The following is a 13,865-nucleotide window of genomic DNA, read 5'->3' as shown; positions in this document are numbered from 1 at the left end:
GGAGTCAGAACAAAGGAAAATGAGGAAATCAGAGGAGACAGAGATCACAGGAAGCAGAGGGACTTGAAAACACATGTCAGCAGAACCCAGCCAGCAACGAAACGAAGGAAGCAGAGAGAAGCTGTTTGGATGCGCTCCGAAGTCACCCCGCCGGGGAGGACACTGCAGAGTGTGCACACATCGCAGGCCCCATCCGTGTGGAGCCCCAGAAAATGTAAAGTGGGGGATGCAGCCAACCAGCAGAGGGGCCACAGGGCTGGGGGAGTTCTGGGGATGACAGCGCGGTGACAGGCGATGGGCGGAGGCATTGGTCAAACGTATCACACCGCACACCTTAAGTGCAGCTCACTGTGCAGCAGTTATACCCCAATACAGTTGTCTAAAAATGAAATAAAAAGCCAACCATATGTGATGTCTCCGGAACTGAGAAGATGGGGCCTCACAGAGTGAGAACGGGGTGGTATTTTTAAAAAGGAATGACCAGGCCGGGCGCGGTGGCTCATGCCTGTAATCCCAGCACTTTGGGAGGCCGAGGCGGGAGGATCACCTGAGGTCAAGAGTTCAAGACCAGCTTGGACAGCTTGGACAGTGGGGAAACACCGTCTCTACTAAAAATGCAAAAAATAGCCAGGCATGGTGATGGGCGCCTGAAATCTGAGCTACTTGGCAGGCTGAGGTGGGAGAATTGCATGGCCCTGGGAAGCGGAGGCTACAGTGAGCTGAGCTCATGCCGTTGCACTCCAGCGTGGGTGACATGAGTGAGACCTCGTCTCAAAAAATAATAAAGTAAATAAGGAATGACCAAAAACCAAGAAAGGACTCTTGAATAATCACTGGAATAAACATTTAGTAAAACACTTGGAAAATAAAGATGAGAAGAGATCCCCAGAGGACAGAACAAAAACTCAAAGAGATGGACAAAAGGAAACAACAAATGAATCAACAAAGAACAGAAGGTCAGTCTAAGAACTCCAAACTCCGGCTCACGAGGGGAGGAAATTATCCAAGAAGGGAATCAAGCCCGGACGGCTGGGGTCCCCCGACTGGAAGAGCACGCCATGTTCCCAGCACAGTGATCGAATGAAAACCCAGCCTGCTGCACGTCGTGGTGAAATCCTCATGCTCTCAGTGTAAATACACATTTACCCTAAAAGCTTCCAGATTGGGAGAAGCGAACAGACAGCACAGAGCACTAAGAATCCGATGATGAGAACCTAAGTAGACACCCATGTCCCTGACCAGAAGCAGCTCGGTTCTGGGCAGTTGGCTGGATCCTCTGCCAGTCCTGGGTCCGTCCTCGGCGGTCACCTGGACCTTCTGCTCCTCAGTGGCTCTGGAGGGCTGACACTTTCTGGGAGGCACCTCGCCGTCTAACGGCCACAGTTCCCCTGGTGTTCCCAAGTGGTCTGAATTGCCAAGCCCCTGCTAGCGTGCGCCCGACTCCAGAATCTCCCCAGGATGACTGCGGGCCCCACACAGAATGTGTCCCTCACCAGATACAATTCCCCAGTGTTCACTAGCAGAGCGAGGATGTGCTTCTGTGTTCCCACGTTCCAGACCCTATACTCCTGTTGATGCAGCCTCAACTGGAATCGACTTCTGATGCCTGTTCTTTGCTAATGAATGGTTTTGCTAATGAATGGTGACTCTGTGCTGATGAGTGTGTGGGCTGCTCTCAAGCCCTCTGGGGTCTGTGCCTGGTCTCATCTGAGAAAGAGGATTTCTGCTTGTCCTGGCCCAGCCCAAAGGCCGGACTCGGATGTGGCGCTCAGTGTGTGAGTCGTGACCGGGGCTCTGAAGTCAGTTCTTGGGCACCTCACTGGTAGTGCTTTTGCCTGTTTCCTCTCGACGTCCTTGGGTTTTTGTGAAAGTCCAGTCACCTCCGCTGTGCTGGAGTCGGGAGGAGCCAGAGGGAGAGTGGGTGTGTGCACTCCCCGTCCCAGCCATCCACTCTGGAGGGGCCGTATCCTGAGAGCCAGCATGGGCAGCAGTGCCTCAAGGCTCTGTGCACCCCCAGGGCTGTGGGGAGTCCTCCGCCCACCACCAAGCAGCCCCCACGCCAGGACCTGCTGCAGAGGCTCTGGAAGAGGATGGTTTGCCTCGCCCCCTGCTGTCCTCTACTCCACCCTGGCAAGGACTTCCTGAAGGGTACAGACAGGGGCAGGGTGGGGCTCTGCCAGGCCAGGCACGGGGCCTCTGCAGACAGCACCCCTCTCTGTGCCTTGGAGCCCCGAGGGAGCCTCAGAATCCTTCTTGACACAGGGCTCTCGGAAGCTACCCCCTGGCCAGAGTTCACCTCTCCATCTAAAGCTCTTCGCCACAGCTGGTCTGCGCTGGCCATGTGAGTGCCCCTCAGAGGGGCAAGGCTGGAGCAGAGTCCCAGGCCCAGTTCTTCCTGTCTCCCTGATCCCCAAACCTGGCCAGGGACAAGACCGGACATCTGCGCTCTGCCCGGGCTGAGCTGGTCAGCTTCGAAGGAATCCATCCTGAGGTGGGGATTGTTCCATGGACTCCTCCATCTCTTGGAAATGAAAATCCCAGAGGGCCAGGGTGGTGGAAGTCAGGACATGGAAACTATGTGCTTGGCTGTGCCCTGGACAAAGCCACAGGGCAGGCCCCAGAAAAGCTGGGTTTTGGTGACAGCAGGAGGTGTTTTGGGGCCGTGGGGACAGGTCTGGAGGACCAGGGCAGATGCAAGAGTCCTGAGGAAGCCCTGAATAGGAGATATGGGGCCAGTGGCAGGGCCAGGACCCATTCCAAGGGTTCCCATAACACAGGAAGGCACTGCATTGGGGCAGTGGGGGCAGGATGGAGAGAGGAGAGGGTGCAAGTCCCAGTGGGCTGCCCTTATTCTCACGCAGGTGTATCCCCCATCCCTGCTCCACTGGTAACTGTTGGTCACCTTCTTGGGCCTTTCCAGAATGGTGTGACCTGATCCCCGCCCCCCCCGGGCAGGTCTGGGGTTTGGAGAGAGTCATGGGCAGGCTGGGCATGGCCTCTGCAGAGGGCAACTGAGGGCTCAGGCCCCTGAGGAGGGGGAGATGAGCCGGGAACCCCATAGGGAGGCCTTCCAAGCAGAGGGCAGCCTGAGAGGCTTAGTTGGGCTGAGGCGAGCTCCTTGTGGATGGGGCGGCAGCAAGCCTGGTCCTGGCTAGGCAGTGTGCCCTGTGATGGTGAATGCAGGAACAGAAAGGGGAGGGCGGGGAGAGGCTGGTGCCATGACCACAGGCCATGCCGCAGGGCTGGACACAGCCAGGCCGGGAGCCAAGTGTGCGGTTTTCAAGACTCCCTCATTACATATGGATGATTGTGGGGAGGTGGGGAGAGGGAGCCCCTGGAATGGGCCAGGACTCAATGCGTGTGCAGTGGCAGGGGCAGACCCCCAGGACCTGAGTACCAGGAAATGATGTGGGCTCTGATATGGTCGTGGTGTTTCCTGACTTTGGTCTTTGAGGATCACCAAAGCCCTGGAAAGATCTGGCTCAGTCAAGGGCCATGGGTGCTGTGGGAAGGGGAGAGAACAGAGAGGGAGGAGCCCAGGGCTGCTGGTCCCCTTGAGCCCCCCACCAAATGCACCCTGGCTCCCTGAGCTGGTTCTGGGTCCAACTTGTCCCTGAAGCCTCCAACGGCCCCAGAGTTGGAGACAGGAGGGTTTCCAGCTGCAGACAGAAGCCTGGGGTCATGCATGGGCCAGGGAGCTAGCCTACCTGAAGGCAGAGGGGGACAGAGGTCTCCAGAGCCTCTGGAATGGGGACCACACTGCCCAGTCCTGAGCTACCCCTGTAGGCCACAGGAAATGCAGGCTGCTCAAAACAAGAACCCAGGGCCTCTGAAAAATCAGGAAGCTCAGGACAGCATTGCATTAAAGTAGGTAGAGCCCAGCTGAGCACAGGGCTTCCTGGGCATGGGCCCTCCTGAGCATGGGGCCCTATACAGTGCAAGCCCTCCTGGGCATAAACACTCCTGGATATGGGCTCTCCTGGGCATGGGCCCTCCTAGGAATGGACCCTCCTGGGCATGGACCCTACTGTGAATGGGTCCTCCTGGATATGGACAGTACTGGGCATGGGACCTCCTGGACATGGACCCTCCAGGGCATGGACCCTTCTGGGAATGGGTCCTCCTGGATATGGACACTCCTGGGCATGGACCCTCCTTGGTTGGCATGAACCCTACTGGTCATAGATCCTCCTGGTCATGGATCCTCTTGGGCATAGGCCCTTCTGGGCACAGGGCTCTTTTGTATGTGGACCCTCCTGTAAATAGGCCCTCGTGAACTCTACTGGGCATGGGTCCTTGTGGGCATGAGCCCGCCTGGCCCCCAGACATGGACTTTCCGGGTATGCCCTCCTGGGCATGGAGTCTCCTGGGCATGGGGTCTCCTGGGTATGGATCCTCCTGGACATAGACCCTCCTGGGCATGGGTCCTCCTGGGCATTGATCCTCCTTGGTTGGTGTGGACCGTCCTGGGCACAGACCCTTCCTGGACATGGACCCTCCAGGGCATGAACTCTCCTGTGAATAGACCCTCCTGAACATGACTTTACTGGGCATGGGTCCTCCTGGGCATGAACCTTCCTGGGCAGGGACCCCTGGGCATGGATCCTCCTGGGTATGGGCCCCTGTATTATTGTTTTCATACTGCTATAAAGAACTTCCCGAGACTGGGTAGTTTATAAAGGAAAGAGTTAACTGACTCACAGTTCAGCATGGCTGGGGAGGTCTCCAGAAACTTATAATCATGGTGGAAGGTGAAGGGGAAGCAAGGCACCTTCTTCGCAAGGCAGCAAGAAGATGCGCCAAGCCAACGGGAAAGAGTCCCTTATAAAACTGTCAGATTTCATGAGAACGCTCCCTATCATGTGAGAACTCTATCATGTGAGAACTCTCTCTATCATGTGAGAACGCTCCCAACCATGTGAGAACGCTCCCTATCATGTGAGAACTCTATCATGTGAGAATGCTCCCTATCGTGTGAGAATGCTCCCTATCATGTGAGAACTCTATCATGTGAGAACTCTATCATGTGAGAACGTTCCCTATCATGTGAGAACTCTATCATGTGAGAATGCTCCCTATCATGTGAGAACGCTCCCTATCATGTGAGAATGCTCCCTATCGTGTGAGAATGCTCCCTATCGTGTGAGAACGTTCCCTATCATGTGAGAACTCTATCATGTGAGAACTCTCTCTACCATGTGAGAATGCTCCCTATCGTGTGAGAACGCTCTCTATCATGTGAGAACTCTATCATGTGAGAACTCTCTCTATCATGTGAGAATGCTCCCTATCATGTGAGAACGCTCCCTATCATGAGAATTCAGAATGCTCCCTAACATGAGAATAGCATGGGGGAGACTGCCCCATGATTCAGTTACCTGCACCTGGTCTCTCCCTTGACATGTGGAGACTGTAATTCAAGATGAGATTTGGGTCGGGACGCAAAGCCTAATTACACCATTCTACCCCTAGCCCCTTCCAAATCTCATGTCTCTTTTACATTTCAAAACCAGTCATGCCTTCCCAAGAGTCCCCCAAAGTCTTAGTTCATTCCAGTATTAACCCAAAAGTCCAAGACCAAAATGTCATCTAAGACAAGGTAAGTCCCTTCTGCCTATAAATCTGTAAAATCAAAAGCAAGTTAGTTACATCCTAGATACAGTGGAGGTACAGGCATTGGGTAAATATACCTATTCCAAATGGGATAAATTGGCCAAAATGAAGGGGCCACAGGCCCCATGCAAGTCTGAAATCCAGGTGGGCAGTCAAAACTTAAAGCTCCAAAATGATCTCTTTTGACTCCATGTCTCACATCGAAGTCAGGCTCATGCAAGAGGTGGGCTCCCATGACCTTGGGCAGCTCCACCTTTGTTGTTTCACAGGGTACAGCATCCCTTCCAACTGCCTTCACAGGCTGGTGTTGAGTGTCTGTGGCTTTTCCAGGTGCGTGGTTCAAGTCATCAGTGGATCTACCATTCTGGGGTCTGGAGGATGGTGGCCGCCTTCTCACAGTTCCACAAGCAGTAGGCAGTGCCCCAGTGGGGACTGTGTTTGGGGGCTCCAACCCCACATATCACTTCTACACTGCCCTAGCAGAGGTTCTACATGAGGGTTCCACCAGTGCAGCAAACTTCTGTGTATCTGCAGGCCCAACACCACACGTAAGCCACCAAGGCTTGGCACTTGCACCTTCTGAAGCAAAGGTCTAAGCTGTACATTGGCTCCTTTTAATCACTGCTGGGACGTGGGGCACCAAGTCCTGAGACTGCACAAAGCAGCAAGGCACTGGCCCCCCCCACCCCCACAAAACCAGTTTTTCCTCCTAAGCCTCCAGGCCTGTGATGGGTGGGGTTGCTGTGAAGACTTCTGACATGCCGTGGAGACATTACCCTCGTCGTCTATGCTATTAACATGTGGCTTCTAGTTACTTATGCAAATTTCTGCAGCTGGCTTGAATTTCTCCTCAGAAAATGGGTTTTTCTTTTCTATCCCATAGTCAGGATGTGCATTTTCTAAACTTTTATGCTCTGCTTCCCTTTTAAATGTGAGTTCCAATTCCAAATGATCTCTTTGTGAATGCATAAAATTGAATGCTTTTAAGAGCACTCTCAAATGCTTTGATGCTTAGAAATTTCCTCTGCCAGATACCCTAAATCATCTCTCTCACATTCAAAGATCCACAGATCTCTAAGGCAGGGGCAAAATGCTGCCAATCTCTTTGCTAAAGCATAGCAAGAATCACCTTTATTCCAGTTTCCAGCAAATTCCTCATCTCCATCTGAGACCACCTCAGCCTGGAATTCATTGTTCATATCCCTATCAGCATTTTGATCAAAGCCATTCAACAAGTCTCTAGGAAGTTCCATACTTTCCCATATCTTTCTGTCTTCTCAGCCCTCCAAACTGTTCCAACCTCTGACTATTACCCAGTTCCAAAGTTGCTTCCACATTTTTGGGTATCTTTACAGCAGCACCCCATTCTCTGTGGTACCAATTTCCTGCATTTGTCTGTTTTCATTGTTTTCATACTGTTATAAAGAACTGCCCAAGACTGGGTAATTTTAAAGGAAAGAGGTTTAATTGACTCACAGTTCAGCATGGCTAGGGATACCTCAGGAAACTTACAATCATAGCAGAAGTTGAAGGGGAAGCAAGGAACTTTCTTCACAAGACAGCAGGAAAAAGAAGTGCCAAGTGAAGGGGGAAGAGCCCCTTATAAAATCGTCAGATCTCATGAGAACTCACTCATTATCATGAGAACAGCATGTGGGAAACAGCTCCCATGATCCAACTGCCTCCACCTGGTCTCTCCCTTGACACATGGGGACTGTGGTTATTATAGGGATTACAATTCAAGATGAGATTTGGGTGGGGACACAACCATATCAGCCCTCCTGGGTATGGACTCTTCTGGACATGGACCTTTCTGGGCATGGACACTTTTAGGCACAGAACCCTCCTGGGTATAAACCTTCCTAGGCATAAACTGGCCTGGGCATGGACCCTCCTGGGCCTGGGCCTTCCTAGGCATGAGGCATGAGGCTCTCGTGGGCATGGCCCTTACTGGACATGGTCCTTCCTGGACACAGGGCACTGTTGTGTGTGGATCCTCCTAGGCATGGACTTTTCGGGACAAGAACCCTCCTGGGCATGGACCTGCCTCGGCATGGACCCCTCCTGGACATGGGCCCTCCTGGGCTGGACCTTCCTGGCATGACCCTCCTTGACATGGGCCCTTCTCATCATAGACCTTCCTAGGCAGGGACACTCCTGGACATGAATGCTCCTAGGCATGAATCTTTCTTGACATGGAGCCTCCTGGGCATGGAACCTCCTGGACATGTATCCTCCTGGGCACAGGGCCCTCTGTGCACGTGATCCCCCTGGGCATGGGGCCCTACTGGGCATAAACTCTCCTGGGCATAAACCCTCCTGAGCATGGACCCTCCCTGGCATGGGACCCTCCTGGACATAGACCCCCCACTAGGTATGGACACCCTTGGATATGAACCCTCCTGGACATGGGACCCTTTTGAGCATAGAACCCTCCTGGGCACAGGACCCTCCTGGCAGTGGGACCCTCCTGCTCATGGACCCTCCTGGGCATGGCCCTTCCTGGGCACAGAACCCTCCTAGACATGGGCCCTCCTGAGCATGGGCCCAGCTGGGATGCACCCTTTTAGGCACGGGGCCCTTATGGGGCTCTCCTGGGTATGGGCTCTCCAGAGCCTGGGGTCCTGTGAGATGCCATCAGCTGCATGCTTGTGCCATGTCCCTGCCACAACATGACTGCCATCTCTCTCCAGTCCTGTGGAACGTGGAACAGGGTGGGGCGGTGCCGGTGGACTTGCAATATGGGAATGATAGGATGGGGTTTGAGCCCCGGCCGTGCTGGCCCACACTCGCAGGAGGTCTCTGGAGTGCCCCGTCCATCCAGCTTGGGGTTCGAGATGCCCTCCATGCAGAAGTACAGGAAAGTCAGAAACCAGCAGGACATCCCGCCTTTACCTGGGCAGGCACCAAGCCCTACCCCTGCTAGACATGGTTTCCAGCCTTTCCCTGAAGGAAGGAGAAGAGGGCTGGGTCCCCTGGCAGATCCTGGCCACCCCTTCTCTGCCACCCACCCCAACCCACCCTCACCTGCTTGACCTTGGTCCCCCCTCCTTGCACTGCTGTGCAGCTCCTACACGGAGATCAGCCACTCCCAGCCCTGTCTTGAGCAAGGAAACCTGGGCTGGGGGCCTCTAGTGCGGTCCTGCCAGGAGCTTCTAACAGCCCCTGCTCATGCTTCAGATGGTGGGGGTGGGAGGGGGTCAAAGGGTCCAAGGGGCCTCAAAGTGAAGAGCCCCAAAGGGTCCCTGGAAGATGTCCGCTGGCCGTCTGAGCCACACACTCCCTCCCTGCCTCCCATCACATGAGTGGGCAACACAGAGGGCCCCACCAGGACTGACTCTGGGTGGGGAGTTTTATTCCAGCCCCGAGGGGTGGCGGCAGGTGTCCTCAAGGCTGCACCCTAGCCAGCAGGAACTCACTTTGGCCCGGTGAGCTGGTTCTGGGGGTGGCAAGTGTGAGGCCCCAACCCGGGGGTCTCTGACATTGGCCTTGCTCTGATCTCCGTCCTCTTGCCCTTGTCCCTGTCCCTCTCCCCAAGAGAGCAGGTACCTGGGCCATCCCCGCCCACCCAAGGCTCCAAGAGAGCGCACAGTGAGTTCAGGGTTGATCCCGGGCTCCTTGCTGCTGGTCCCACCTTCCCCTGACAGGCAGCACCTCCCGGAGCCCCCAAGACCTGGCCCACAGCGCCCACTGCACGCCTCCTAGGCGAGGGTCACACACAGAGAGGCCTGGCTTTTATGGGCCTTGGCACTGGGAGCCACAGCCAATGCAGACGCCTCTTGGAACTCCTTGGCCATGTAGTAGTAGCAGATGGCATCCAGGCAGCAGTTGGCATCTGAGAGCTTGCTGGTTATGAAGAGGGTACGACGGAGCATCTCCTGGAGGGCACAGGCATTCCAGCCCACAGCGAGGCGCACCGTCAACCCCACATGCAGGGGCAAGAAGCAGACCACAAACACCACGAGGTTGGCCCAGACCATACAGGCAGCCCTATGGCTGGCCTCTGCCTGCCCCACATCAGTGGGTGGCCTCTGGGCCAGAGCAGTCACCACCTTCAGGGAGCAGAAGACCACCACGGCCAGTGGCAGGTAGAATCCCAGCAGCGGGAAGGCCACGGAGTTGAAATTGTGCCGGGTACTCCCAAAGCAGAAGCCACCCTCCTGCATCCCCAGGAACCAGTAAGCCACCAGGGAGCTGACGACCAGCACCCAGAGGACCGCGCACACAGCCGCAGCCTGCCTGGGGGACCGCAGCCCACGGGCACGCAGTGGGTGCCGCACGGCCATGTAGCGGTCCACGGCAATGGCCGTGACCAGGCTGATGCTCATGTACCTGTTGGTCAGGTAGATGCCCTGGGAGAGCTGGCACAGTGGCGTGTCTGAGGTGTCCTGCAGGGAGTACAGCACGAAGGGCAAGGCACACAGCAGGCAGAGGTCGGCCACCGCCAGGTTGGTCATGTAGATGCGGGTCTCCGTCCACTGCTGCATGCGGCAGCAGAACACCCAGAGCGCCAGGCTGTTGAGCAGCAGGCCCAGCACCAGCAGGATGCCCAAGTAGGCGTAGAAGCCCAGCTTGATCGTCGGGGGCCAGGTGATGTCACCGGAGCCACAGGTGTTGTAGGTGCCGTTCATGGTCCTGGGGTTGCAGAGGGAGCTGGAGGTCAGCAGAGGGCGAGCGGGAGGAGCAAGGCACTGCCCCCACTCCGCCCACCTTGGTCTCATATCCACAAACACAAAACTCCTCAAAGAAAGCACGGATGCCGTAAAGAACTCCAAGTCACCCTCGAGGTCTAACCCCTGGACGGATCCTCTTCCTATCTCCTGAGCCCTTCTCTCCTGGGACCTGCCTGCTGTCATGGGGCAGGAAGGGAGGCAGAAGGAGCTCCATGTCCCCCTCCAGTCCCCAGCCTAGCAAGCCCTACCCTCCAGAGCGCAAATCCTGGACAGGGAACCCAAAGGGCTGCCAGCCTCACCCAGCACACAGCTCTCAGCAGGGAGGGTTCAGAGGCAGCAGCACCTGTCAGTCTAAGGATGACCCTCCTGGGACCTGGCTGCAGGAGGTGCCCAGATTTGACTCCACACCTGCATTGGCCCTTCCCACAGCAGAGTCCAGGACAGCTGGGACTCTGGCCTGCCCCTCCCTCCCTGTGAGCTCACCACCCAGTCCTGAGCTCTGGAGGTCCTGCCTGGATCAGCCTGAGTCCCCATTCCAGTCCCACATTTGGGATATGGGGTCCACCCTTTGAGCTCTCGGGGGTCAGAGTCCATGAGGGCAGCCCTGCCCCTCCAGGCCCTGGCTGTGCTGCTCGGGGGCCGCCCAGGGGTGGAACTGAGTATCCTCCTCTCAATCACTATCAGGACCACTCACAAAGCCACCCCTCCACTGTCCATGCCAGCCTCTCACTGTCCCCAGCACCCTCCACAACATAGCCCAGGAAGGCTGAGATCAGCCCCGGATGGACTTGGGCAGAGTCTGGTGTCCTGGACATGGGCTGGAGTCATCCTGGCTCGGCCACCCCTGCAGCTGGGCAAACTTGTTCCCTCATCATAAGGGGTGCTGGTGTTGCACGCAGGCAGGTGTGAGACGGAGCTGCTGGCGAGCGCCCAGAGTCCGGGACTCACAGCCACACGTCCCACTGCCCGGGCTCCTCAGTGGGTCCAGGAAGAGCCTGGAGGGGTGGGGGTGGGAGAAGCCTCTCCCCTACCACCAGGCTGTCCTGTGGGGCATCTCTCAGTGGCTTCCTGCTGGGCTGGTATGGAAGGTGGGAAGGACCCAGTCCACAGTGAACGGCCTTGCTCCTCCCTCTGCCTAGAGGAGCACCCAAGTTCCCCCAAATCAGGAGAGGGGAGAGCGCCCAAACCCTGTGACTGCAGCTGCTGGGGATGCCTTTCCCCACGGTGGCCCCCGGGAACTCCAGGTCCCCTGTCCATGAGGGACGCAGGGCAGAGGTTTCAGCCAAAAACAGGAACATCTTGCCCTCTGACTTCGTTCCATCAGCTTAGTTCCCAGCTCCAGTGAAGTAGGCGGGCATTTGCTGACTTCCAAGTTTCAGGAGCCCCTCCCCCGAGTGCGAAGCGCCGCGCGCCCGAGGGTCTCTCCTCCCTTCTTGAGGGTCCTGCTTGCTTTCTCTGATTCATGAGCAACACCTTGCCCGCTTCCAGGGATCTTTGTAGGGACCCTGAGCAAGGCCAGGCTCCGAGGACATCCCCAGAACTCACTGGAACCAACCGCTGGGATCTTCCCTTCCTGTCGGTCCTGTGCTCCTGCCGCAGCCCCCGCTGGGGACCAGGAGATCCCAGAACCTGCTCAGAATCTACACCTCAGAGGTACCTGAGCTGGGCAGGCGCTGTGCGTTGTGGAGGGCTCCGTGCGACTGACCTCCTACTCTCCCCACCTGAGCTCTCAAATCCACCAGAAGTCCAGGGCCAGCCTTGGGCCGGGGTGCAGACCTGGCGAGGGGAGGGGCCTGCATGGCTAGAGGTCGATTCCTTTGCTTCCTGGAACCCTGCCTGGTGGGAGGTGAGGGCACGAGAGCCAGAGCTCGTGGGCCTGGGCCCCTTCCCGTTGCCCCAGCTTCCCAGATCCCTCCCCACGGCTGCCAAGGGGCTGTCAGGTCACACATACCCAGGGCTTTAACTTGCCTACTAGCCTCAGTGTGGCTGTGGGGGAATGTTTAACTGCAGACCAGGCACAGTGGCTCACGCCTGTAATCCTAACACTTTGGGAGGCTGAGACAGGAGGATCACTTGAGGCCAGAAGTTTAAGAACAAGCTGGGTATCATAGGGACACCCCGTCTCTACCAAAAAATAATACTAATACTAATACTAATACTAATAATAATAACAATAATTAGCTGGACTGGTGACACATGCCTGTAGTTCCAGCTACTCGGGAGGCTGAGGCAGGAAGATGGCTTGAGCCCAGGAGGTTGAGGCTGCAGTGAGCTATGCTGGCACCACTGCACACCAGCCTTAGGAGACAGAGTGAAACCTTGTCTGTAAGAAGAAGAAAAAAAGTCTAACTACAATATTTACATTTTCCTGTTTATAATAAAACAAACACTGGACTATTAGGGAGAAAAATGCAAATGTTGCAAGAGTTTCAAGGTGTACGTAGGCTTTGAAGAAGTGCCCTGTTCATGGGTCCTTGTCTTGCCCCTGGGGTGCCTCCCAAAACAGTTCAGGAAATCAAGGCCCAGGTTTTAGCCCCGACAGCATGGGGCCCCGGGAGCTAACATGGCCAGCACAGATGCCTACCTACTGCCCCAGCCCCGCACAGGAATCCGTCCAGGCTGCGGACCGTAGCTGCCTCCCGCCTCAGATCCGCAGGCCTGGTCTTCCTCAACAGACACCAACACCATCAGCCTCAGGGAGCTCCCGCTGCTGGGGACCATGGGGATAGGGCCTTTCCACTTCCTGCCCAGGAGGCTGTGGGGATAGGAGCCAGCAGCACGCGTAGGAGGCCCCGCTTCCCCTCCTGATGACAAGGTCAGCCTCGGTTTCTGCACACAAAAGCAGAAAAGTGCCCTTTGATTCTGCACTGAGCAATCCAGGAGAGAAACCTGGCCGTAGACAGGCATCCCAGCCACACTGGAGGCCCTCGCCAGCCCTTCCCACTGTCTGGACCAGGGACCCACCCAGACCCCCGAGTACCTGGCTGGCCTGGGATTGGGAGCACAGGCCCCAACCACTGCTGAAGACGTGAGGGCACGGAGTGGGGGTGCAGATCCCTGTGGCCCAGGCACCAAAGAGTACCCTGTACCTGTGACCCTCTGGGCCTAGGCCCCACACAGCACACCCCACTGGGCCTGGACCCCACACAGCACACCCCACTGGGCCTAGGCCCCACACAGCACACTGCACTCAGCCTGGACCCCACACACAGCACACCCCACTGGGTCTGGACGCCACACAGCACACCCCAGACCCAGGATGGGGCTGTGAATGACCCAAGTTCACAAAAGCAGCTGCTCACCTGAGGGCCACAGCACGGGGGTATTTATTCTTGTTTTTAGATGTCACATCCCACACTCCAACAAGCTGCTACCCACACACAGGCTCCGAGCTTTCATCAGCCTCAGCCACACCTGAGACCCCCAACAGCCCGGGCCCACCTGAGACCGCAACACAGCTTCACCCCGCTGAGACTCCCCATCACAGCCTCACCCGGCTGAGACTCCCCATCACAGCCTTACCCCGCTGAGACCCCATCACAGCCTCACCCCACCTGAGACCCCATCACAGCCTCACCC

The 13,865-nt window shown here is 56.5% G+C and overlaps 1 protein-coding gene across 2 annotated transcripts; it reads right to left on the bottom strand.

The window, feature by feature from the left end:
* Positions 1-8,947: 8,947 nt before the first annotated feature.
* Positions 8,948-13,606, bottom strand: LOC113224730 (G-protein coupled receptor 35-like). 2 transcript variants are annotated; one of them, XM_026453851.2, is made up of 3 exons: positions 13,589-13,606; positions 12,871-13,115; positions 8,948-10,248 (listed from the first exon to the last, which is right to left on the bottom strand). In XM_026453851.2, the coding sequence occupies exons 2-3, from the start codon at positions 13,005-13,007 to the stop codon at positions 9,315-9,317; spliced, it is 1,071 nt and encodes a 356-aa protein (XP_026309636.1). In that variant the 5' UTR covers positions 13,008-13,115; positions 13,589-13,606; the 3' UTR covers positions 8,948-9,314. The 2 variants fall into 2 exon arrangements, with proteins under 2 accessions (XP_026309636.1, XP_026309635.1); XM_026453850.2 differs by lacking the exon at positions 13,589-13,606 and having other exon boundaries at positions 12,871-13,353.
* Between the last annotated feature and the right edge of the window lie 259 nt (positions 13,607-13,865).

Source organism: Piliocolobus tephrosceles, unplaced genomic scaffold (genome assembly GCF_002776525.5).
Source record: "Piliocolobus tephrosceles isolate RC106 unplaced genomic scaffold, ASM277652v3 unscaffolded_45922, whole genome shotgun sequence".
In the NCBI taxonomy this organism is placed as follows: domain Eukaryota; kingdom Metazoa; phylum Chordata; class Mammalia; order Primates; family Cercopithecidae; genus Piliocolobus; species Piliocolobus tephrosceles.
This window is presented reverse-complemented; position numbering and strand designations above follow the sequence as displayed.